Below are 27719 nucleotides of genomic sequence, written 5' to 3' on the forward strand. Positions count from 1 at the left end.
CTAGTTCTGACATTTGACCCTCTAATGCTTGCCAGCCAGGCCTGTGCTCTCTGGTTCTAGGTGCCCAGTCTTTTTATGTACTCAAGAACGTTACCCTTAAGTTCCTTATGAGCAACACCTGTTGCTGTTCAAGACACCAGAATCACTATCCCCCACAATAGTTGCTTAACCAGTAGGGTTCACTTTAGGAGAACTTGTTACTCCAGTATTGGAACTTCAATAGATTCACCTGCTTGAATCATTCCCTGTCGTCAAAATGGGATTTTCCTGGTACATGTAATAGCAATGCAATGATAACTATAGTGTATGAAGGCCTAAGGCCTCCCATTTTAGTAGTCTATCTTTGTCAGTTTGAGAAAAGAGACTAAACCTAGGTTTCTGCCCTTCCCTCTAGAACACTCCTGTGAGAACCTCCAGTCCCTCAGTTTTTCTACTGCATGTCATGCTAGGGAGCCTCCACTGAGCTCTGCTCAGTCGCACCTTTCAGAAATCATTTCTGGTATCTTTTTTCCTCAGAATATCACTTTTACCATTTGAAAGCTTCTGAACCTGTTTTCTGTCTAGAGGAAATCTAATTTCTGCTTCAATTACCATGTCTGACAAAGAAGAAAAGTCTCTTCAGAGCCTGCAAGACCTGTGGCAATAAGAGGTCTCACTTTGAGGATCTCGACAAGGATTGCATATATTTGCTTTCTCCGGACCATTCTGCAAAAGTTTGTAAGGTATGCAGGGCATTCTCTAACAAAACCCTTAAGGACAGGGAGGGCAGGCCACTCATTTTGGTCCAGAAATTAAAATCCAGGAAAAATCCTGTTTCTGGTTCTCACAGTGAGGAGTCATCTACATCCTCCAGAAAAACTAAATAAAGGGACAGATCCCCTCAAGCTCGCCATACGGAGGAACAGCCTAAAAAGCCTTAAAAAAAGGCTAATCAAGGGTCTTATAACTCACAGCTCTTCTAGTTCTCCTCACAGGAGGTCTACATCCTCCCATAGAGAGAGTAAAGAGCATTCTGCCTCATCAGAAAGTCATAAAAAAGCTTCTTCTGAGCCTCCTACACCACCACCTGCAATTTGATATTCCATCAAGAAGCTATCTGGAAAAGCGATGACGGCAACAGCATCGTCAACAAGAAAAGTGTGTATGCCATTGAGGACCTCTACAACAATGACAATTTACACAGCATGCAGTTCCTCTAATGTGCACAGCACCACCACACCATCATCAACGGCCCCTTCAATCATGTCGTCGCCGTTGAAAATAACCATTTCCTCTCCTCCGTCAACGAAAGCGATGACGAAACCACCATCGACTACATTTTTACCTCCTACTGCCTTGTCGAGGGGGGTTGCACCGTCGATACAGTCGACGATACTCGATGACACCAACGATGATGGAAAATGTAAAGAGAAATCTACATTTCTGTCACCATCGCACACTTCTCCAAGTAAAGTGTCACCATTAATTCTTACGTATCTCTTGGAGGAGGATGATTCGGAGGAGGCAGGGCATTTGGTGTTGCCCACAGCCCTTCCGAGCTACATGTAAAGTGCCAGGACTTAGACGACGACACCCAGGATGATCCTCAACACTTTTATTCACCTACGGATCAGTATTCATACCAGAAGGAAATGTTTCCTAGGATGTTGCCTGGATCACTTATATCGGATTTGCAATCAATGCTGGCAAACTACAGGAAGAGATTATCACCAGTCAACACTGAGGCCCAGCAGGCATCTGTACCTTCACCAGTGCCACCTCCTCTCACACATGTTAGATCTCGGGTGCTTCTGTCAGATCTACCCCCTGCATACACCTCTGTCAGTCCCAGTACAGGATCAGTCAACGTCAGATGATGACAAAGAAGATGGGGCGTTACCAGATGCTGTAGCAGAGTAGGATGATTATCAGATCCCTATGCCATCTTCACCTTCTCCAGTCCCAGTGGACTCTACACCAGGGGACATTGGGGGACTCCACAGTTTATTGGAGTGGGCAGCAACAAGATTTACACTACATATGCCAACAAAGCAGATTGACTGCTTCCTTTATGACTTTAAGGAACCCTACCAAAAAAGTGTGAGATCAGTGCCCATAGTTGACTATATATGGGATGAGGGGCTGAAGGAAATGAAAAATCCTGCCTCTGTTACTGGGGCGTTCACCACTTAGATAAGAAATATAAGGCACCAGACAATGCCCCAGCCTGTCTAACTGAATACCCCAAACCAGACTCAGTTATTACTCAGGCAGCACAGCGCAGATCAAGGAATCCTTTGGCACCAATTTCTGCTCCGCTTGACAATGAAGGAAGACTTGATAATATAGGAAAGCGCTTCTCCTTAATTGTCTTCTGTTACGGTAAGGGTGTCAATCTATTAACTGTGATAGGCAGATACAACTTACCTAGACCAACTTCCACAGAATTCAAAGGCAGAAGCAAGCAAAATACTACAGGAAGGGGTAAGGGATATCGCTACCACTGCTTTTCAACAGCTGGCAGGAGCAGCTGTTTAAGAAGGCAGGGTTGGCTTTGTGTGACATTTTAGACCTGAAGTGCAGAACAGAATTCTCGATTTGCCTTTTGATGAAGGAGCTCTTTTTGGGGATCATATTGACGATGACCTCCAGGCTATAAAGACTGATACGGACACAGCCAAGTCTCTTGGGACCCTACAATTTAGGAATCAACCCTTTTGGGGTGCCAGAGGACGGGGATATCTATCCAAAAAAGTGGAATTTCAGCAATAAATATCCATCTTCGTTCTCTGCTTACCAATCCTTTCGTCCTCAATACCAACAAAGACGGCTTCCGCAGGCCGCATATATTAGGAACACACAAAAGACAAGAGCAGTAGGGCAAACAAGAGAGGGAGGACTTATGCAATGACTTCTCACTAACTCCGGCTACCTATCTTTCCTCAAATTCTGAAATAGGAGGACAAATTTCTTAATAGTTTCACAAAGTCTGAACGATGCTCAAGAAGGAAACTAAAAAAAAGGTTCCTGTTCTGGACAAATAGAGGGGGTTTTATTCAAGTTTCTTTCTTGTCCAGAAGAAATGGAAGGAATGCCATCCAACCTTGGAACTCAGAGAGCTGAATACTTAACTAAAGAAACAGTCATTCCGTATGATTACTTTAAATTATATTCTTTCCCTTCTCAATCCAGGAGATTATATGTCCACTCTCGATTTCCAGGACGTATACTTCCACATTCCTATACATCCATCCCACAGAATATTTCTCCGGTTAATAGTAGCCGGAGAGCATTTTCAGTTCAAAGTTCTTCCTTTCAGCCTGAAATCGGCCCGCAGAATCTTCACCAAATACCGTAGCTCAAGTTGCAACTTTCCCCAGAAGACACGAACATCAGGTATTTCCATAGTTAGACGAATGACTCATCAAAACCAAGTCCAAGTTGCAGGCGGAGAGAGCGACAGAGGCCTTTGTAGAGCTATTTGGAAAAAATAGGCCTCCCAGTCAACCACAGCAAATCAGCTTTTGAACCTCTGAAAAGAATTACCTTTCTGGGTGCAGTTCTGGACACATCCAACAAGGCGGCTCCTACAAGGGAGAGACAGAAAAAACGAATTTCCTTGGCCAGACTGGTTAAAAAAAAGAAAGTCTGTTTCAGTTCGCCTCTTCAAGTCCCTATTAGGAATGACGTCTTCCTGCTTCCCACTTATGCCATTCTGCTGTCTCAAAATGCAGCCCCTTCAAGAGCAACTAGACAGGCAGTGGACACAGTCTAAGGGGTCTTTTGATGATGCAATCAAAATTACAAAATCCATGATAACATCTCTGTTTTGGTGGACCCAGGAATCTCACCTGTCAATAGGTCTCTCTTTTCTTCTTCAGCCAGCCCCGTGGGTGGTCACAACCGGCGCATCTCTGGAAGGTTGGGGAGCCTTCCTTTAGGACTTACAAGTCAGAGGCAGGTGGAAGTCGCATCAAAAGACCTTCCATATCAGTTATCTCCAATTAAAAGCAGTTTGGCTAGCACTTTGAGCTTTCCTGCCAAAGATAAGGAATTCGTTGGTGCTCATATGTATGGACAACACTACATCGATGCGCTATATCAACAAACAGGGGATCAGATCTCTGTTCTTATCACAAGATTCTCAACGTATCTGGAAATGGTCCATCCTACAAGGAGTGCATCTTCAGGCAGAGCACATACCAGGCACTCAGAATGTCATACTGGACTCTATCAGCAAGTTGACAACATCCAACCACGAATGGGAACTAGATCAGAGAGTGCTAGATTGCATTTTCTCCCACTGGGCAAGCCAAACCTGGATCTTATTTTGGTGCCTCTCCCCAGAATGCAAAATGCCAATTCTTTCCAAGTCAAGATCACGATCCGGACTCTTGTGGGAATGCATTTTCATTGGCATGGTCAGGAATTTATGCTTACGCTTTTCCTCCCATTCCCCTCATTCCAAGAGTTCTAGCCAAGATCAAGAACGAACGCTACAAAATTCTCCTGATTGCCCCGGCATGTCCTCGGCAGCATTGGTATGTGGAGCTTCTTCTCCTTTCAGAGACCCACAGCATCCCTCTACCAGTAATACTGTGCCTGCTAACAATGAGCGACAGTCAAATTCTCCTCCCGGATCCAGCATCACTTAATTTGACAGCCTGGCACCTGAACACCACGAATTCGCACATTTAAACATTCCCTCATTCTTGCCAGAGCTGCAGCAGATAGTACCAACAGAACTTACCTTCTTAAATGGAAAAGGTTTTACATATGGTGCAAACAAGCTTACGTGCACCCGTTCTCATCATCGCCAGAGCAGGTACTATCTTATCTATCTTATCTTTTAGAATTAGAATCCACTTGACTGCGATCTCCTATTATAGGCAATCAAAGAACTCGCCATCTTTGTGGTTGACAAAGATTATTAAACAGTTTCTTAAAGGACTTTTTCATTCTTTCCTGACAGTCAGACCACCTCTGCCGTCTTGGCAACTTTATGTAGTTTTGTCCCAATTAATGAAGCATCCATTTGTGCCTCTACACAGGGCAGACTTAAAATTCCTGTCAATGAAAGTAGCACTTCTTCTTGCCATGACCTCAGCTAGAAGAGTTGGCGAAATCCAAGCCTTCACTATTCAAGACAATTTCTTGTAGTTCAAAGAAAATATGGTCATTCTGCGAACAAACCTGAAGTTCATACCCAGAGTTCCTTCAGATTTCCACATTAATCAGCCAGTAGTCCTAAAGTCACATTTCCCAAATCCTTCAACACCAGCGGAAGAGGCTCTTCATTCCTTGGATGTCATAGGATGTCTCAAGTTTTATCTAAACAAATCGAAGGACTTTGGAAAGTTGAGTCAGCTGTTTGTGGCATTCATCGCAAAGGCCAACCTCTTTGCAAACAGGTAATTGTGAGATGGATATCTAGTACAATTGATTATTGTCACAAAGCTGCAGGAAAACCTCTGCACAGACCAAGGCATGCACATTCAACAAGGGCAGTTGCAGCATCCACAACTCTTCCCTGGTGTGCCCACCCAGGACATATGCAGAGCAGACAGCTGAAAGTGCACGCACACTTTTGCAAAGCATAATTGCTTGGAGGAAACGTCACAGGACTGTATAGCAGTGGGGCAAGCAGTGCTACGGTACCTGTTCCTGTAACGGTGAGCTATTGTATTCTTCTTTTTCCCTCCATCCCAGTCTATGTTCCGCACATTGTATACTAATGTTTTCTTCTGTTGACAATACACTGTTTGTTGTTTAGCACTGTAGAGTAACTTATTGTTTGAATAAGAATCGATCATTTAAAGCTTTCTTTTCCATTCGTAGTATTGGTTCTATCAATTGATGCAGGAATGTTGAGTGCTTCACTACTGCTTGCTACTCTGATTCAAGCATGTGAATCTATGATACTTTCAATACACCTAGAGGGTCTGCAGGCCAGAAGTCATCTGTCACACAGCCCCCAGCAGCTGCAGCTCAAAGCCTTCCTAGTTTAGGTCTGCAGGACCATGCTGACCCAGTTGGAGGGAGAATACATAATCATTTCTGTAGGAAGTTGGCTCTTTATATATTATACCAAAATGAGATCTAGTGTGCACAGAGTCCAGGGGTTCCCCAGTTTAGTAAAAGGCTAAAGACTCTGTACTTTAGCCTTTTACAGACTGGAGGTACTCAGAATCAGGCCTGCTTGCAGGTAAGTACCCACGACTTCGGAGGGCAGACCTGGGGGGGTTTAGAGGAGCACTGGGGGTGCCACAAGTAGGCACACAAGTAGGCACCTTACACACACCCTCAGCGACACTGGGGCGGTCGGGTGCATGGTGCAAACAAGGCGTCAGGTTTCCAATTCTGGCCTATGAGGGACCCCAGGGGTCACTCAGATGCAGGCGAGGTCCACGGGGTTGGCTTGGACAAACCATAGGTTGGACCAGGAGGAGGGCCGCTTGCGGAACATAGCTGCGACGGAGGTCGGGTTCTCCAAGGCCTGGGGACTGCGGGTGCAGTGGTCTTTTAGGAGTCGGATATCTCCGTCTGGAGCTTTCGCGGTCAGGGTAGTCATCGGGATTCCCTCTGCAGGCGTCGTCGTGGAGGGGTGTAGAGGTCAACCCAGTGTTGGCACGTGGTCAGAATCGCCTGGGGACTCTCTCTAGCTAGTTGGGTTACCTGATCAGTGGCCAAAGGCATCGGGTGCAGGGTGGTCAGGACTCGCAAATCTGGCGAGGCTCCGGAGTCCCTTGGTATTTGTTTCTTCTTTAACAGGCCGCTATCCACAGGAGTCCTTGGTCCTTTTGGGAGCAGGGCAGTCCTCTGGAGCTTGGCAGAGGTCTCTGGTCCCGCTGGATACGTCGCTGTTCTTGTGCAGGTTCTTTGAAGCCAGTAGGGCTGGGGCCAAGTCAGTTGTCGTCTTCCTTCTTCTCTAAGCAGTCCTTCTTTCTTGTCAGGTTCCCAGGAATCTGTTGAGCTGGGTTCAGGGAGGCCCTTAAATCCTGGATTTAAGGGTGTTTAATGGTTCAGAGGGCAATAGCCAATGGCTTCTGTCCCTGAGCGTGGCCACACCCTTCTTGTGTCCACTCCTTTTGGGGAGGGGGACACAAACCTAACCCTTCTGACCTCTGTCCTTCAACCCAAGATGAAGGATTCTGCAGGGAGGGGATCACCTCAGCTCTGGACACCTTAGAGGTGGTCCTAGCTTGGGTGGTCACTCCTCCCTGTTTTCCCTAATTTTCCCACCAAAATTGCTGTCAAAAGAGGGGCTTTGTCCAGGAGCGGGCAACTCCAATAGCCAGGGTGCCCTGGGGAATGGTAACAAGAGGCCTGAGCCTTTGAGGCTCACCACCAGGTGTTACAGTTCCTGTAGGGGGGAGGTATGCAGCACCTCCCCACCCAGGACAGGCTTTGTTTCTGACCACAGAGAGCACAGAGGCTCTCACCCTATGTGGTCAGAAACTTTTCTGAAAGTGGCAGGCTGGCACAGACCGGTTAGTCCTGCACTAGCAGTTTGGCTAACATACAGGGGGCATCTCTAAGATTGTGCTGAGAAGTTTGATATCAAACTGCGCAGTATTCAGTGAAGCCATTATGGAGCTGTGGAGTTCGTAATGACAAACTCCCAAACCATATACTCAATATGGCTACAATTCACTTACAGTGTCTAAGAATGGACTTAGACACTGTAGGGGCATATTGCTCATGCAGCTGTGCCCTCACTTGTGGTATAGTGCACCCTGCCTTACGGCTGTAAGGCCTGATAGAGGGGGAACGTACCTATGCCACAGGCAGTATTTTGTGGGCATGGCCCCCTGAGAGGGGTGTCAAGTCGGCCTTTTTCTCCCCAACAGCACACACGAGCTGCATGTGCTGGGTGAGGGGTCCACCAGGGTGGCCTAATACATGCTGCAACCCTTGGGGACCTTGGTACCATGGGTACCTTTTACAAGGGACTTAACTGTGTGCCATGGGTGTGCCAGTTGTAGAAACAAAGGTACAGATTTTGGGAAAGAACACTGGTGCTGGGGCCTGGTTAGCAGGATCCCAGCACACTCTCAATCAAAGTTGGCATCAACATCAGGCAAAATGGGGGCTGGTTATCATGCCAACCGTGGCACTTTCCTACAATCTCCTCCACTGGACGTCTGTAACATCAGACGCATGGGTACTGCAGATCATCAGGAAAGGCTATGTCCTGCCTTTCCAATCCTTTCCTCCCACCATTCCACCAACATTCGAACGGCCGACAGAGGATCATCTGTTACTACTCCGAAAGGAACTCATGGCTCTCTTGGCCAAAAGAGCCGTAGAAAGGGTCCCAATATTAAAAGTAGGTAGTGGTTGTTATTCCCGCTACGTTCAGATACCCACAATGAACAAGGATATTCACCCTACTCTAGAACCACAGACCCTAAATCTCCTCAAGAAGGAGAAGGTCAGTAGGCTTACGTTGGCTCAGGTGTTGTCTTCCCTAGACCTAGAAGACTGGTTGGTAGCGCCGGATTTTCATATCTCCAACCTGTCTACCCACAGGCGTTGCCTACGGATCAAGGTATGCCACAAACAATTTCAGTTCACTGTGCTGGATTTGGCTCTTACCAGCACCCATAGGGTGTTTATCTAGGTGTTGGCAGGGGTCGCAGCTCATCTGCGCAGGTCAGGGTTTTCAGTCTTCCCCTACCTCGACGACTGGCTGTTGAAGGTGGGCTCATCCAAGGTGTCACCTCACACAGCCAGACAACGGCAAACCTTCTGCTTTCACCGATGTTCACTATAAACATGTCAAAGTCACACCTGACTCCCTCTCAGATGCCCACTTTCATAGGAGCTGTTCTGGATACAATGCAGATTCGGTCTTTTCTCCTGAGCAATGAGTCCAGGATATTCAGGCTTTGATACTGATGTTTGGTCTCTAGCCTGGGTTTCGGTGAGACTGACTCTGAGGATGCTGGACCTCATGTATCCTGCTGGTAAAACATGCCAGATTGCATATCCTGGCTCTGCAGTGGGAATTGAAGTTCCAGTGGGTGCAACATCAGGGAAATCTCTCCGACATGGTCCAGATCTGGGAGGGAACTGCGAGAGACCTACAGTGGGGGATTTTGAACCGAGATTGGGTCAGAGGCAGACTCCTGACCGTTCCCCAACCAGACCTTGCAGTAGTGACAGATGTGCCACTCCTGGGATGGAGTGACCATCTGAGCGAGGTGGAGATCAGAGGGCTCTGGTCTCCGGCAGAATCCAGGCTCCACATAGACATGTTGGAGCTCAGAGCAATCCGATTAGGGTTGAAGGCATGTCTTCCATCTGCTAAGGAGAAGAGTAGTGCAGCTGTTCACGGACAACACTACTGCCATCTGGTACTGCAACAAGCAAGACAGAGTGGGGTTGTGGACCCCTTGTCAAGAGGCCCTCCCTCTCTGGACATGGCTGGAACAGCAGGGCATAACCCTGGTGTTTCAGCACCCAGCAGGTTCTCTTATGCCAGGATGAACAAATTCAGCCGTCGATGCCTAGCGGATCACGAGTGGCGTCTCCATCCACAGGTGGTGAAAGGTCTCTTTTAGCAGTGGGGAGAGCCTTGGTTAGATGTATGCACCTCCGGCAAGAACGTGCAATGTCAGAAGTATTGCACATTGGAGTTTCCAAGGTGGCTATCGCTCAGCAACGCTTTTCAACGTGAGTGGAGCTCAAGCCTCCTGTACACCCATACCACTCCTGTCCAGAGTTCTCAAGAACGACTGGGCCCAAGGAATTCTTGTGGCTCGGACTAGGCACGGAGAGTCTGGTATCCAGAGCTTCTAAAAATGAGCATCAGTCCTCTGATCAGGCCGCCCCATTGGGAGGATTTTCTGTTGCAGCAACAGGGGAGGGTTCTCCACCTGAATCTGTCAACTCTGCTCCTTCATGCATGGAGACTGAGCTGTGACATTTGACAGCTTTCAGCCTTCCTCCTGAAGTCTGTAACACTATCTTGGCAGCCAGGCCTTCCTCCTCATAATAGGTATGTGCCTGTTGTTGGCAAAGAATTGTAAGATATTGTACAGAGAAGTCTATAGATCCTCTCTCTGCCTCTCTATCTGATAGTCCTCTTTTCATTCTTTCTCTTGCCCAATTGTTTTGCTCTGGCCACTCTGAAGGACTATCTCTCTGTTCTGTCCGTCTTTCTGCGGATGCCTGATCAACCCTCTATTCAAGCACCCGATTGTAAATGGGTTTCTTAAAGGGCTTGTGAATATGTTTCCTCCTATGCCTTTTATCATGCTTCATTGAGATCTTAACCTGGTTTTCACTAACCATATGTATGGTCCCTTCAAGCCCACTGCACAATTGTCCCCTCCTGTTGCTTACCATCAAGACAGCTTTCTTAGTGGCAGTAACATCTGCCCCAAGGGTGAGTTAGATACAGGCCTTATCATCTAAGCCACCATATCTCACAATATTTCCAGACAAGGTAGTGCTGTGCACCCATGCCTCTTTCCTTCCTAAGGTGGTGACCCCATTCCACCTGGGTCAAACTCTCACCTTGTCCACCTTCTTTGCTCCCCACATCCCTCTTAGGAACTAGAGCGACTCCAATGGTTGGACCCAGAAAGAGCGTTGTCTTTGTACTTTGACCACACAAAAGAGTTCCAGGTGGATGACCAACTCTTTGTGGGGTATGTGGGAGCGAAGAAGGGGCGGGCAGTACAGAAGCAGACCATTTTGCACTGGGTGATTCTCACGTATTAAGATCTGCTACGCCTTGGATATAACCAGCCTCCAGAGGGCTTGTGGGCCCATTCCACCAGGGTAAAAGCTGCAACCACATTGTTAGCATGTGGCTTCCCAGTCCTGGACATCTGCCAAGCAGCAACGTGGGCGTCTTTGCACACGTTTGCCAGACATTACTTCCTGGACAGTCAAGTGCGTAGGGATGGGCATTTTGCCCTTTCAGTCCTGGAGGACTTTATAGTTTAACAACATTGTCCGCAGCCCACTGCCAGGAGGAAATGGCTTGGGTATCTAACCAAAGGTAAGGAATCTGCAGCTCGAAATCTCTATCAGATTAACAAGTTACTTGGCTTTGGTAACGCATTATCTGGTAGAGACTCTAGCTACAGATTCCTTACACCCACCCATGCCTCCCCACTCTGCAGGATTGTTTGCTAGAGTTCGGGTGATCCTTTTTTCGGGGCCCTAGTTTAGACACACATATATGCCAGTTTTTGTCATGGCTCTGCATTTCTGGCGTGGAACGTTATGATTAAAGTAACTGACACGTGCGCACCTGGGTTGTTCCTGTATAGGTGACCACAACATCACTTTCGCTCCAATGACACCGCGTGGAGCCGAATGGAGCCACCAGACAGCGCATGCAAGGGGTATTGCTCAACAAACGTTTACGGATTCAGGCTTACACCTGGGAAAATCAAAGGTTTGGAATCTGCAGGTAGCTAGTCTCTTCCAAATAATGTGTTACCAAAGGTAAGTAACGTGCTCATTATGTTCTGAGTTTCTTTGACTATGATATTAGCTGCTGACAAATGTGGGTTCAGAGAAGTCCACTGAAGAAATGATGAAGAAGTTTGTCTTAATACTTGACTTTCCTCTGGATTCACTTGGCCCTCACTCTAGGGCTGTTTTAACTATGGAATGGAATCTATACTTAACCGATGGAGAGAAGGCAGAGCCATACCCAGAGGCACTGTATTTTACAGAACTGCTGCATGTTCCCTTATAGAAATGTATGATAGTTTGTTGAGTAGATAAATCATTCCCCTTAAGTTAATGGGTTCCAAATGAGCTGGTAATGAGATGGGTATCTTTAGATCAGGAGAGCATACATCACCCAAAGGCAAGTGGTCTCTTTACTACTCAGAATAAATCGGAAATGGTTGATGTTATTTGCTGAAACATTTAGTTTGCCAGTGAAACACAAAAGCCAGATTATTTTTTATCAAGTCACGGCCAAAGGCAAATACTTCAGTACCTGTTTATAGTATAATCAAGGCACAAGTCTTGTTGTGTAAGCCGCTGCATAGTCAAGATGCCAGCTAGTCACCTGAGCACTGGTGTTACACTTTAACTTAACTTGTGTGCTGATGTGCAATACTAGTTATGGTATGGTCTGGCTTGACAGCGCAGCTATCGCCAGGCAATTACGTGAGCAACACTTGAAGGGTGCTTTGGCTCCGCCCACACGTTGGGAGCCAGGAGTACATGTTTTGATTGTGTGCTTAGTGTTACTTGTTTTATACATCCACAGACTAATCTGTCGTGCTTACTAATGTAGCCTGGATTCAGAGAATTTTCACATCATTGTTCCTGTGCACCAATAGGTGGCTCTGGGTGACTCTGCAATGACTGTACCATTTAGCAAGTAATGGAGAGGAAGTCGCATATAAGTGCAACTCTGCATGATATCATCAGTTACTTTCTTTATGTTCCATTCGACGTAGATCATAGGCCTCTGATCTCTGTCAGAGAGCCAGCTCCACATCAATATTTTGAAGCTTTGGACGATCTGTCTGGCCTTTAAAGGCCATCTAGTTTGTGAGAAAACATGTAGGTGTACCCAACAATATGTGGTATGTAAACCAGTTTTTTTAATTTCAGACATGCTGGTTTGTTTTCTGCCCAATAAACACTACAAACAGCTACAAGATGCCTACTTCAAGGTCTCTGGAACCAGTACCAAGGCGCACTGACAAACGTGCAACAGTGTGGCTCATTCAGGTTGACAAAATGATCTGAAAAATATTTACTCCTGATCATTTGGAAAAAAATCTTTAATATTCTCCACTCTGTATGTGTGTTGGACGTGACCCTTATTGTAGGTTCATCCCCAAACTCTGCCTTCCTCCTCCTGTTTTTCTGACCCTCTTTTGTTGGCGTTAGGACTCTGGGCACTTTAGCACTGATCAGCAGTGATAAAGTTCATGTGCTCTCTCCTTTAAACTTGGTATGATTGGCTTACGCCTGTTGGGCACATTTAATTTACCTATAAGTCCCTCGTACAATGGTGTCCCATATATCCAGGGCATGTAAATTAAATACTAGTGGGCCTGCAGCGCAGCCCGCGCCACCCACATAATCAGCCTTTCAAACCTGTCTCAGGCCTGCCACTGCAAGGCCTGTGTGTGCAGTTTACTGCCACATTGGCTTGGTATCTAAACTTATTTGCCAAGCCTGCAACCCCCTTTTACTACATATAGGTCACCCTTAAGGTAGGCCCTAAGTAGCCCTATGAGCAGGGTGCTGCGTAGTTAAAAGGTAGGACATGTGCCATCATTGTGTGGCATGTCCTGTTAGTGCCAATAAGTATATTTGGTATCTCACGGGTGTGAGTGCTACCCGTGTCATAGGTGTGCATTAGGAATTCCCTTATATATGTTCAAGTGGTAATTTCCGATATATGAGGAGTAGCGTGAGTATGTTTGGAATGGTATTGAGAAATCCTGCTTACTGGTGAAGGTGGATTTATTATCACTTGTGGAAATGGCACTATTCGAAAGCGGGCCTTTCTTTGTGCATATGACTCTTGTGCTTTTCAGCCTGAGTCCAATTCACGCCTGGGATAGAGTGACAGCTGAGCTTTGTGCATACTTACCAGACAGCCACCACACACGGAGGCTGGAGGTGTAACATGATTACATCTGCATATTGATTGGTCTTCTTGGGCTGGGAGAGTGGGAGGCGGGGTGCCCTTACATTTGTATAGGCTGTGTCCTGCTCTCACACAAAGAGCTCATTTACCCCCTACTGATGTCTAGAGACAGGGCTGGCTTGTACGGGTGTTGGGCTTCTCTTGAAAGGGTCCCTTTGAAGTTACCCCCCTGAACAAATGCATTTTGTGTATAAATAGAGGGGCTCTTGTCCCATGGTTTTGGAACACTTTTGGATCTGGGACCGAACCTCTGTCAGAAGGACTACTGGACTGCACAAAGGAGTCATTTGGACTGCTCTTCTGTTTGTGGTCCTGCTGTCTGGTGTCTGCTGGGTGGCACAAAGGACTCATCAGGATTGCTTTTCTGCTTGTTGCCCTGCTGCCAACTGCTTTCTGACGTTTGGAGGACTGAGGCCCCGCAGGGGGTACCAGCAGGAAACACCATTACTGGTTTTATGTGCTAGCCTGCCTGCATATTTGTCCCCCACTTGCCCTGGGATCTAAAAGGATCCAGAGAGGCTCCCCCTTTCCCTTCCCTACTGGGCCAAGGAGGAACATGTGGTCAGCGCTTTAATTCTCCTTTTATTTTCGTGAAGGAGAAGCGTGTGGTTAGTGTGACCACTTCCACCCAAACCCCTTTCCCCACCCAGTGCTGAAATGAAGACAAGTGCCGGTGCGTGCTCCAATTTTACCTCTGACCTTGTGCCAAAGACTAGCACGCAGTGAGTGCTTGGTCTGCTCGCAGCCTAATATGCCCGGTCTACCAGTGCAGCATTCCTGTCTGGACAAGATCTTGCAGGAGCAGCTCTCCCCTTATTAAGGAAGCCCAGGGTGCTGCATTTCTGGTGGGACAAGAAAAGCCATAGGCGACAGCCCTGCCTTCCACCTGACTTCTGCAGCAAGGATGCCTGACGTACACGGGGGCTGGGGGTTCTGGGCATGTGGCAGTGTAGTGCTGGACAGCCGCCTTGCCTATGGTCCACACAGCTGTCTTTTGCCCTTTACCTGCAGAGGGTGAAGAATGTTATCCTGCATCCCTTCTGCGGGTTCACACCCCAATCTCATCTCCTTTCCTGGAGCAAGATCTGTGGACACCTCACAGTGGGGACATTAACTATACAAGCTGTGGGGGAGATCTCCCTTCAGCGGACACACTCAGGAGCCTCTCCTCTGTACGGAGTTATCCCTTGGAGGTCGCCATTACTTTATAACTACTAATAGCAGCACAAGTGCTCCTGCTCCCCCATGGTTTTCCCAGATAGGGTTGCCCACTGCCTGCAGTAGCTCTTCTTCGTTGGCAGGAAAGCTATATCCAGGAATAGGAAGGGCAAAGTAACTATTTGGTACATGAAAACCCCCAATGCCTTGCATCATGGTGATGTGGTGATTCATGTAAGGTTGGTTTCCTGCAGTGGTCTAGGCAATTCTGATGACGAATGGGAATTAATGTGTCATTTCTATCTTGATGGGTTGTGGCCTCTGAATCTGCTGCATCGCCCAAGGAGTAATTCTGAAATATGATGATGTGGTCGTGCCCTTAGGGGGGCCCTCAGTGATTCATCTACTTACTACCTACATGTCATGCCCTGAGACAATAATGGATAACACATAGCATTTAAGTAATTGCATAAGGAGCGCATTCATCATGCTTCATGTATTTATGTGGACATAGGATGTTATCATGTTCATGGGTATATTTTTTAGGGGTTTATATACCATGATCCGAAGATACCCATTGATAATGCATTTGTATACCATTAGAGGTTATGATGTTATTCAGAACTGTAAGCATCACCTTTTAGGGTTTCACAGTATTTAGAATCCATGCTTTCTGGTCTGATTTGTGTTTATAATATAAGGAGCATATTTTTATAAACCTGTGTGCAGTCTCTTTTGTGGTGTATGTATTGTGGTTCACTGGTGTGAGTATGTTGCATAAGCCATTTAGACATTGCCTCTGGGGTAAGCCTGACTGCTCTGTGCCAAGCTACCGGGGGTGAGCACAGGTTATCTTTGGTGTGTAACATACTCGCCCTGACTAGAGTGGTGGTTCCTGCCTGGCTGAGGAGCGGACCCTAGCCACCCAGAAGCCCATTTCTAACAATATGGTATGTGCATATATATCATGAGTCAATCCGTTAACAATTACATACGTTTTTGTTCAACCTTAATTCTTGAACACTGTATTGCTAGCTATGACTTGAACGCTCATAAATCATTCACTGGAACCCTTCATCAGGGGAAAGCTATAAGCAAAGACAATGAAATATGTAATTATTCAACCTCAAAAGTATTGCCCTTATGGGGAACTCACAAACTGCGCACATTAGCCCGCACAATAATACCCAGTACACTTGATGTGACCCCTAAGCAATAAGCTTGCTGAAACCAGAAAATTAAAAACAAACCTGTGTTGTCTACAACACTCCATCATATCTACAGGAAAACAATGTAATCATGCTGTGCACTGCAACGTGACTAAAACAGGCACCACCATGAATCAAAATCCTACCATCAATCAGGGGATCCTGGTGCAGGGTCCTCGTGGACAACACAAGCATCATGTGGTACTGCAATAAGCAGGGCTGAATGGAGCTGAATGGAATCCTGGGACCTGCACTAAGAAGCTGTACACCTATGGAAGTAACTGGAACAATAGGACATATTTCTGGGAGGCAAAGATCTGGCAGAGTCTCTGAATGCCATAGTAGACAAGCTGAGCAGACATTGGATTGTGGATCTCAAGTGGCTTTTCCAACCCACAGAGGTACAGAGCATCTTTGATAAGTGGGGTACACCCTGGTTAGAACTCTTCACAACCAGCAAGAATGTACAGTAGAAGCGCTACTACACACTGGATGTTTTTCCAGGAAATCAACCAGGAGATGCATTTCTTATGGAATTTGACATGGGTCTCCTGTATACGTTCACGCCACTACCTCTCCTGCCTCGAGTTCTAAGGGCAAATGGGTCCAAGTCCTAGCAATATGGTACTCAGAGCTCTTGAGCATGAGCATTTGCCCTCTGATTTGGCTGCCACTTTGAGAGGCCCTCCTGTCTCAGCAACAGGGGGAATGGTCCTGCACCGTAGTCTTCATATCCTGCACCACCATGCGTGGATATTAAGAGGCAACAGTTAAATGCATTTGTTCTGCCTACTGCAGTAGACAATGTTATCCCTGCATCCCAGCACCCTTCTAAAAAGTCCATCTGTGCTCGCTACTGGGAGACGTTTGTACCCGGGTAGTCATACAGGCCAAACTTTTTGATATGTTATTTTTTATTATCATTGGCACATCAGACTCTCGCAGTGGGCATAGTTAAAGGTTATATGTTGGCTCTTTCTCCGTTTTTCTGAGAAAACATCTCCGAATTACAAGTTGTGATGGGCTTTATCAAATGCCTGATGCACATATTTCTCCCAAAGCTGTCAATCATGCTGCAGTGGACTTAGTGGTGACATTTCTTATATGCACAACTTTCGAGCCAGTGGACATCTGCCCACTGCTATTACTGACGCAGAACAGTCTTCCTAATTGCCATCACATTTGCGAGCTCTGTGAGTGAACTACAGGACTTACATCCCTGCACCACCTTTGTGTATTTACAAACAAGTAAGTGATGAGGACCTGGGTGGATATCCTGCCAGAAGTTGAGATCCATATGCATGTTGGTCAGCCTATCTCTCGGCCAACATTTTTTGTTCCACTTCATCCTTCAAAGGAGAGACTCCATCATCTTGAACTAAAAAGGATGTTGAGCTTTCACATTGGCCGCACAAGGAGCTGTGCTACAGAAATTCATTTGATGTGCAGCAAGTCACAATATTCTTCAGTTAGTCCAGTATTATGTTTCTTTTGTAATATTTGTTCACATGAAGCAGTAAACAACATATTAAGCTCTAACATATTGTATTATACGCTCAAAAACTAAGGTTTTGTGGGCATCCATGCAGCTTGTTGTACTGGTAACTGCTGTATTCTTTCCACCTATCCATGTTTGTAAAAACTCAATAAAGATTATTTGAAAAATGAACCGCACAAGGGGGCCTTCATGTGTGTGACCAGCTCTTTGTAGACCTTTCTGAAACAAAGAAAGGGAAGGTGATGCAGACAAGGACCTTGTCTAGCTGGTTAGTGCTCTGCATTAAAATTTTCTCCGTTCTAGCCAAGAGACATCCCCCAGAAGCCCGGAGGCTCATTCCACCAGGCCAAGGCTGCTGTAAAGGCACTGGCAAATGGACGCCGGCTTTCGACATCTACCAGGCTGAAATGTTTGCGTCAGTGGACGTGTTCACAAAACCCTACTTCTTTGACAGCCAGATATAAATGGAGGGCTTTTTTGCCCACCTAGTCCTGGAAGACTTTATTTTGAGTCCACTCCCCTGGCCCACTGCCTTTGTTACTGCTATGAAATCTAATCCTAAAGTGAAGAATATGATGTTAGACGTATCCAACAGAAGAACAAACTTCTTAGCTTCAGTTAACCCTCTTTGGATACTCTATCTAATTGTAGACCCCTCACTGCCCTCCAACCTTCTGGTTCTGTGTAGTGGACTCCTAATTAGCACCTGCATTTTTTCACAGTGATCCAATTGTCAGTGAGCTGAATGAAAAGATAAAGAGAATTACATCTGCTTGCAGAGGTGGCACTTATATTATGTTCCGCTGTGACAGTACGGAGTAATTGCGGGGGCACACAATGCCACTTATCAGCATGCAGGAGTATTGCTGAGAAAATTCTCCTTGTCCAGTCAGCGATCTGGGGATATTCTTGAGGGGAGAATATGCAGTTAAAGTATCCACCAGAAAGATCATCAACGATGGCAAGGAACTTGTTCTTTTAGACCTAATTATTGGAGGGCATTTGTATAATTTGGCCCAGAAACAGGCCTGTTTACACAGTGGTAATGAAAGATGGTGCTGTGGACCACTTAGAAATGAATTCATGAGGATACTAAATGTGTTAATTCTAAATTTTACACGTTTGTATTCCAAGGTTGTGTTTCAAGACTAACATGCAAAATATGCAAAAAATGTGACTACTAGCAAGAGATTAATATAATAATGATGTGTTTTCTGTGTCAGCCAGTTTGGAAATTATTGGACCGTTTGGAAGTTCAAAGTAATATTAAATAGTAAGCATGTATACATTTGCCTTAAATTGTATGAAGTCAAAACTTATCGAAGAATATATGTATATTGCTTTACAGAATGAAGTTCTTAGTTCGTAGATGGCAACGAGCAATGGGTCCTAGCTCAATGACTGTTAATAGGAATGGGTTTGCACAGAGTCCAGGTAAAGAAAAAACTAAATATTTATAATTAAGACATCAGGTTACATTTGATATGATTTTATTCAGCAGTGTACAGTATATAGAACTGGTTCTGTGATACTAGCTTGAGACATTTGCTGTGTCTGATCATAAGCACAACTTTAAAAACCCATTAAGTAAAAGTCAACCATTATGATCAACTCCGATGTCCAGATTCTCCCATTCTAAACTCGAGTCAGATCAATTTTTGTACAACAGTTTTCACTAAACTCGAGTCAGATACATTTTTGTACAACAGTTTTCACTTCAGTCTAATGTGTAAACTTTTTGCATATTAAATTAGTTCATAGCAGCTACTAAACACACCTATATATTGGGAAGAACTTTACCCCTCTACCTTGGAGACCTTTCCATTCCAGGACGTCCTGCTCCATCAGTGGACTGTTGCCAAGAGTGCATTATTGTCCTTAAACGGAGCCTCGATCTGATGTTGATTAAGCCCTCAGAGAGGGCGTTCCCCTGGGGTTCATACATTGAATACAGATGCTGTTTCTCCTGCAAAATTATGATCTTCTGTATCCTAAACCTAGCAGACGGCTTCACACCTATACAAATCTATTGCAACTCTGTTGCTTCAGGGGGTCCTGTCTGAACACCAGGTCAACTGTCAAACAAGGTTTAGCACCGCTCAAGGAATTATTAACAACTACGTATTGTTTTCAGTAAAATTACTCTTCTACGTTGAATGACAACAAGAGTGCGACCTTGCTGTAACTGTCATTTGCGTATGTTGTGTTGTTTGTCTTTTAAATGTATTAAATAATAAAATATTAATAATAAATGGTCTTAATCTTACCTATAGCCTGCTAAGAGAAAAGTTTAACCGATTTGGCATAGCTGGAACATGGGCCACAAAGGATTCTGAAGCATTAATTCCCAGCCTGGTTCTGTAAGCCTATCATATTTTCCCAGAAAAGTAGAGAAGAAACACTCTCCCCCACTCACCCTCATTCAAGATTCTGAGATAATCCCACCCTGTGAATAGTTTGAGGTTTCACTTCAAATGTCCCCAAAATCAACTCTTCTTGGATGAAGATACATGGGTATACATTCTGATGCCCTCTTGCAAGAGGGCATCAGAATGTACACAGGGGTCAGTGAAGTAATAGTTGCCACTTATGGTACTGACCACTATATTTTCTGGGCCTCCTAATCCTCAACAGATATCTAAAGCATGACAGATTCAAAATGTTACCCTTTGTGCGCATGTTTAATGCCTTAGCAAAAAGGGACTGGTTGCTGTTTCTACCCCTTAAATATGGCAATTTCCTCAAAATGTCTGGCAGCTTTAAGAAGGTAGAATAGCCATTTAGTTGACTGGTTCATGAAAAAAAGAATTTTTTAAAGTTACTTTTAGTGAGCGTTATATAGTTGTCAATACCTGTGGCACCTGCCCCGCTGTATAAAATGTTATGTCATACAATCTCACTGGCTGAACGTCACTGAAGGTCTGGGTAGTGCATGGTAGTAGGTGTGCTTTCCCTCCAGAGGTCAAACGCTAGTGCATCAAGGAGCTTGCCTCCCATAGTTCAGACCCAGTATGTGGTGTGTTGTGTTTTCTGAAACTGATGTTGCCTTGCGCGTTCCTGCATTTGCCTTTCCTGCATTGTATATACCCAGATAAATGTTTTCAGATACCAGCAGCTCTGCCAAGCATCACTTATTGTGGGTTATACTAATGAATTCTGGGACTTCTCTCCACATTATCGCAAGGTTCTAAAATGCCCACGTAAGACAGCTGATTTACAGCTGGCATTTACATTGTTTAAATATATTTTGTTTTGTGCTTTGGGCTATTGAAAATGCCACTCCATCCATTACAAGTGCCTTAGATTCGGAATGGCCTGCTCCCAGGGCACTTTGTGTGATTGGTGGGTCTCATGTACTGCAGGCTTACACATGCACAGATATCACAGGATGCTTTTGTACCTGCCAATATGCATCTTCTAATGTATGGGCTGCAGAGTAGCTAGATCTATAGACCTGACCAGATATTAAAGACTCCCCACTCATTCTTGAGCGCATACTCATCTCTAATCAGTACAATGCTCATTTTTGTAAATGTTCTTGCCAGAAAACCATTTAGATTACCCAACTCTTAGTTTGACATAACCTTACATACGTCTGTCCCCCAAAAAATCTTTCTTTGGCCATGCATCAGAAGTCTGAAGCTCTCAGAATGATTGTGTAAACTACATGGAATGAAAAATCCGATTGTCCTTAATCCCTCCTTATTCCCAGGCAGGATCAGTAAAAAAGAGGACCTTTCTTGAGAAGTATCCTAAATCTGAGTTTCAACAACAAAACAAGTGGGGATGGAAGGAAACAGTGGAACAATGTGAGAATGTGAATATGGCCTTCGACCTTTATATTAGTATTACTTTAGAGGTCAATAATTATCTCCCATGACAGGTCTTCAACATCTCCAAAGCCCCAGCTTTCAAAATGCTTTTTGCAGCATATAAATGTGTCCCAATGAGCCCCTTTAAATGTATCTCTGAGTCCACTTTTTTGAAGGAGGACAGGAACATGGGCTGGACTTGGTGGAATAGGATCAAACGTTCTGATGTATGTTCCTAACAGCAGATTCCTCACCTTCAGAATGTCCTCCAGTCACTAGAGTGAATTAGGAAGTGCTTCCCTGTGTCTCTTGACCTCTGTCTGCCTGGAAGTGACAGAGTGGGGCTGCATATAAGCGCTACATCTGGGTCAACTTTAGTTCCTTTGTTTTGGCATCTTTAAACGCAGATCCGGAGTCTTACTCTTTCCCGTTTTTTGTCCTTGCCATAACAGTCAGAAAAAGATGTTGGTAACAAATCTGCATAAAGCGTGCAGCTAGTGTTTGGGATTGGGGCACAAGTGTGCTCTCATGCACCTTCAGGTCATCACTGACCAGGAAGCAAAGCTTTATGTTGCCCAACAATCTACTTCTCCATGCATGAAGTTTGAGCAGTGGAACTTGACTACATCCTATCTACCACCCAAAGCTGTGGATGACATCTTTGCTGCCAGGTATCCCTCTGCGTCATCCATTTCTGCAAGGTGCTGGGACAAATTTGCAGCCTGGTGTGGAGTCCACAACACCAAACTTCTTGGAATGCAAACTGTCAGATGTCTTACTGCTTGTTTTGTTTTTGGCCGAGTTTGGTTATCCAGCGGGCACTATCTAAGGTTATTTGTTGTCCCTCATATATATTTTTTCCCATTTCTTGGACTGCCGTCCTGTTATGATGCTTTTTCTTAAAGATTTGACATGTTACCTCTCAAATAGGTTGCAATGCCAGAGTGGGATCTTAATTTGGTCCTGACATTCAAAATGCACTCTTCCAATGTGTACTCCCTTTAAGTCCATTCACAGCTACTCATTGTGCCTTCTGACTCTCAAAGCTGTCTTTCTTGTGATCACTTTAGTTTGTCACATGATGAGCTCCAGGCTTTATTGCTGTAGCCACCTTACACCACTTTTCTTGGACAAGCTGGTGTTGAGGACCAGGGTATCTTTTTTGTCAACAATTGTGGGTTAATTTCAGGTTGGGCATTTCTTCACTCTTTCAATTTTTTTTGCTGCACCTTACTTCTAAAAAAAGGAGAGCCTCCGTCAGTTGGTCCCCAAGGAAGCCTTACTCTTTTACATCAACTGCACCAAAGACCATTGGGTGGATGATCAGCTTTATGTGGGATTCGCTGAAACGAAGAAGGGTAAGGTGGTGCTGAAAAGGACAATGTCAAGATGGATAGTCTTTCGTATTAAGAGCTGCTATCAGCGATAGGCGCTGGCTGTCCTCATGTTGCAAGAAAATCACTTATTGAGCTCTTGCCCTGTTTGGTTTTGTTAGAGTATACCATGCAGGGTACACCAGAAGGCCCTGAGGGGTTGTGAACTGCTTTCATAAACACCTGCCCCCAGCAGTTTTCCACATTAAGTCGGATCCCCCTCGGAGGTACCTGGCCCTTGAAGGACTCTTTGAGGGTTGTCCTATTTACTTATTGTGCATATGTATTCCTCCAACACTAGCTAAGTCCACCTTTGAGATTACTTTGCGAATAATTCTGGACATTCTTCAAGGGGTCACTATAGTTGTAGGAGATTTTAACGATGTGGCAATACCACACTTGGTCTCCACAGGCCCCCAGGGATGACGCAGAGTGGGAAGGGGTGGTTGGCAGAACGGATGGATGGCCTGGGTCTATGCGACACGTGGAGGGTATGGCACCTACAGACTCATGCATATACGCATCTCTCTGCAGCACATCATACATCATACTGACTGGCTCTTACCGGCCATGGATTTGATTCATACCAAGACTGCTCACATTCTACCCCCGGGAATTTCAGAACACGTCCCTGTGACTTCAGTCTGGTTATGTAGTAATTTGAAAGTGAAAGTTAATGATCTAGCCTTGGCTTTTATAGAGTTAAGATGGACTGTAAAACTAGATCTTGAGTCAAAATAACCCCCAAGTAAGTATAAGAAGTAGTCATTGTCAAACCCTGGTTCAGTGCCACTTTATAGTTTTTTTCTTTGATTTTGGGTCACCCGCTGAAAACCACATTTGTATTCTTATAATTTATTTCCAAATCATGTTTTTTCTCATAATATGCCAGAGCTGATATTGATCTTTGTAGTCCCTTTCGAGTCCTACATAAAAGGGCAATGTCATCCATATATTGTCCAGGGATCCTTTCAGGTCTGCCACGTAAAGGTTAAACAGTAACGTAGCTCAGATGCAACCTTGTTTTAAACCATCCAGTAGCAAGATTTTATTTGTAATGGTTGCTCCGTTGCCCAATTTTATGTGCACCGAGGGGGTTTGAATACAATCATTTGTAATGCATTCAGGAGAAAGAAATTTCCAATAGCTTTATTTGTTCCTTAATAATTATCTTCAAACTTTATCGAAAGTGGATTTGAAATCCTCAAAACAAGTACATAATGGGGTCCTGTTTCTACATGTCCTCTCAGTTAACATCGTTAAAGAAATGGTATTGGTGATTATACCACTTGTGGCAAAAAAAACGACAGATTATGGTATCAAACCTAGTTGGCTATCTTTGGAATTGGCTACATGAAAGGCAGTGGCCTTCTGGTCCCCCATGCTTACAAACACATTTTGCTGTTTTTTTGTGGTAGGGTAATTGGCGTACACTGTCTGTTCGTTTGGGGATCAGCGTGGGAGGAGGGTGAGGGATGAGGGTTTTTTTATGGTGGTTGCACTATTGCTCTGCACCCTGACAGGGTAGGTGGACTAGACTCTCTGCAAACAGGTTTTAAGCAGCACAAGTTAGCTCAACATGATAAGACTCATACACTACTGGCGAGACCACCACATAATCACAGCACCAGCATTAATTTTTATCACATGGAATATCAATGGCTTAAATAATTGTGAGAACGCTATCTAGACTCTGGCTTACCTCGACTGACATATTATCTAAATCTCACTTCTGCAAGAAATTCACCTTACTCCTCAAACTGAAAATGGATTTCTAGCAAGATGGTACAAACGCTGCCTGTTTGCATATTATTCTCGGTACCCCAGGTGCATTGTGATGGTGACCAAGAAAGGTTCTCTATTCATACTCCAAGCAAGTGCAGAAATATCCAGAAGCATGATATATAATTGTTGAGGGAACCTTGAGCGAGTCCCTTCTCACTGCAGTTAACGCCTGTGGTCCTGATAGAGACCCTACTGTTTTTTTCCGTCAAGTAGCTGCTATGGTGGTCACTATTCAGCCAGGCCCGATTATATGTGAGAGGTGGCTTTAATGTTGTACTCTGAACCCTCGGCTGGATAGACTATTTATTATACCAGGCCATCCATCCCAAACAACCAAAACACTTATCCAGTCTTGATAGGACTATGAGTCTATTGGCATGTGGAGTTTCAGCAACTTGGGAACTCAAGATTACACCCATTTTTCTTTGGTCTTAACCTTCATTTTTGGAGGCAGGGGTTTGAAACTTTACTTTGATTTTTAATGCAACCATGCACAGAATCATGAAACTTAGGTGGGTGGATGTGGACAGGCCAAGCTTATTCATAACATGCAAACAGATAAATCTCAGAGACTAAGAGGTAGAAGTACAATTGTAGAGTGAGGGTGCAATACATTATTTGCGGTCCATAAAATTCTGGAAATAGTTTCAGGAGATCACACTTCCCCAGGTGAGGTAACAGTACAGCACTTTTTGCAGTCATATCAGTTCACAAGCCCAGCTATACATAACCAGTGCATCTCTAAACTGATCAGAACATTGCGCTCAGCAGTTCCAAACCTCTTCATTAACCACTGTGCTCTCACTGGCCTGTAAACACACATTCCCCTTCACCTCCCCACTGGACTGAGCCATGTAGGCTTGATAGAACCCCCGGATGTCTTTTGGGCAACTGCAGGTAGGTAGTAATTTCCAATAAACATCCGATTGTGTTACAATAGACCATGTCCATGTGCCAATCCTTTATCAGCAGGAGAGGCTCCCGAGCCCAGCGCAGTGCTATTCTATGCCTCACAAGTAGCAAGCTGATGGGCACCAATTGTAAGACATAGCCAGGACATCTCTGTCATATCCTAACGCAAGCAAGGGGGTCAGTTCTATGCTCACACTGGTAAACTCCTCAAGCTCCATCAACATTGCTTGCAAGAAGCTCTGCACAGCCGGACATATGCTTTGCACCACATCTGACACAACAAGAGTTATCACACAATCGATAGTGGAACAGACGAGCCGGTGTATAATACAACCTGTTAAGATGTTTAAAATTTAGAAATTGGTGCTGGCTATTCAAGGAGACAGACTTTACCACTGAGCGGCTGTAAGTCCACTAATTGTCACTAATAGAGATACCCAGTTCCCTCTGCCAGTCTAAACGAATCTTCGTGATGCCCTGCCAGCGCGCCTCCTGTGCAAATGCATTAAGTTTTGCTATGATGTGGTGCGGTGCAGTCGTTTGCAGTAAATATGTTAATGCCTGTTGCTCTGGGGGCTCCAGCAAGTCATCCCAGATAAGGACGTGCATTGTGTGATGAGCTCTGAAATAGTGAAACTGAGTCAGGACAGAATGCTCGGCGGACTGCATACTGACCTGTTCCCAACTATGCATCGGTCCATCCTGAAAAAAAATCTCCCATAGTCTTCAGACCCACCACCTACAGCGCTCTCACTGCCCCTGCTCTCGTCCCAAGGGGAACTACATACACCAGTCTAGCAGGGTACATGGGGAATAGAGTAGGGATCCAGCCTGTTATACCATCTGATGCCAAGAGTAAACCGTTCCGTTCAATGGATCAAACACATTGTACTGTCCTAATGGCTTCTTTAACAGCACTTTGGTAAGCGTCAGTGGGGAGACGGCGTCCGGCTCAATCTACAGGTGTGGCAACTCCTCAGGACCATGCAACCAATAGTGCGCAAATATACATTGTGCAGCCCTATAGTATGCTTCCAAATCCCAGGTGTTCAGCCCTCCCATATCATTCCGCAAAGCCAGTGAGTCCCAGCTCACTCTAGGGTTGTTTACCTGCCCAGGCCAGCCGGACCAGAAGAGTTTGCAAGTGATCAAACACCACACATGGTAACAGAATTGGAATATTCACAAATGAAAACAGAAACCGGGGCAGCACCATCATCTTCATTAGGGCTATGTGCTCGCTAAGCAACAAATGGAGCTTTATCCATCGTTGTACCGCCTCCGGAAGTCTGCACCGCCCTGCCATAGTTATCCGTTAAAACCACAGATGGATCAGTGTGGATCTGAATTCCCAAATAACGCACTGATTCCGTAGTCCTTTGCAGCGGGTACTCTGGCTGCACCAGTACCGTGGCTTTTGTATGCGGGAAAATCAAAGATTTATCCTAATTAATGCACAGACAAGAGTGACTGCCAGGCTGCACTAACTACCTGAAGATTGGAGACAAATTATATTCAGGATTGTGAACATAAAGAAGAGTGTCGTCCACGTATATAGAGATGATCAGATTGTAACGCGAGAATCGGATCCCCTTGTGCACATGGTACACTCAGAACGTGAGTGCCAGTGACTCAGCCACTAAGGCATACAGTAACGGTGACAGGGGGCAGCCCTGTCTGGTGCCCCTTGCAATTTCTGTGGCATCTATAACCATACCGTTAACACTTACACATGCCATTGAACCTGTTTAGAGCGCACAGAACAGTTGCAGAAAGACATCCCCAACGCAGATGCGTGGTAAGAGCATCAGCATAAACTCACACAGTCAAACCCCTTCCTTGCACCCAAAAATACAGTTGCTGCACATACTTCAGGGTTGGCATGAGTGATTGCGCTAAAATGGCCCACCACACCCAGGAGCTATGTCACCAGCTGGTTCGCCAGTATTTTTGCAAAAAATATATCTACATTCAGTAGCAACAACGGTACAATGTAATGCAAAACAATCAGCCAGCTTAACCTGTTTCAACAGGGTGACCAGCAGTATCTCGCCCATCGAATGCAGCATGCAGCCCTCTTTGACCATCTCTTCATAAAGAATAACCAGATGTGGAACAATCATATCCTGATAGTCCTTATGAAAGGCCACCGTCAGCCCGTCCGTATCTGACACCTTACCACTATGCATGTCCTTCAATGCTGCCAGTATCTCCACAGGGGGCGATGGTCCATTAGATGCTTTCTGTGATCCACCGAGAGCCACTTCATAGCAAGATGTGCTAGGTAGTCTGCTAGTGCATGGTCTGCATTGCGGCATGTACAGCACTGCATAGTAACGGCAAAAC

At 45.3% G+C, this 27719-nt stretch overlaps 1 protein-coding gene across 10 annotated transcripts in view; it reads left to right on the top strand.

The window, feature by feature from the left end:
• The window catches only part of AKAP9 (A-kinase anchoring protein 9), a 969300-nt gene that overhangs the window by 919476 nt on the left and 22105 nt on the right, over positions 1-27719 (top strand). For all 10 annotated transcript variants that reach the window (XM_069211620.1, XM_069211621.1, XM_069211624.1 and 7 more), the window contains one exon: positions 18840-18925. In XM_069211620.1, coding sequence (XP_069067721.1) covers positions 18840-18925 — 86 coding nt within the window. The remainder of the gene's footprint in view (positions 1-18839; positions 18926-27719) is intronic.

Source organism: Pleurodeles waltl, chromosome 10, assembly GCF_031143425.1.
Source record: "Pleurodeles waltl isolate 20211129_DDA chromosome 10, aPleWal1.hap1.20221129, whole genome shotgun sequence".
Classification (NCBI taxonomy): domain Eukaryota; kingdom Metazoa; phylum Chordata; class Amphibia; order Caudata; family Salamandridae; genus Pleurodeles; species Pleurodeles waltl.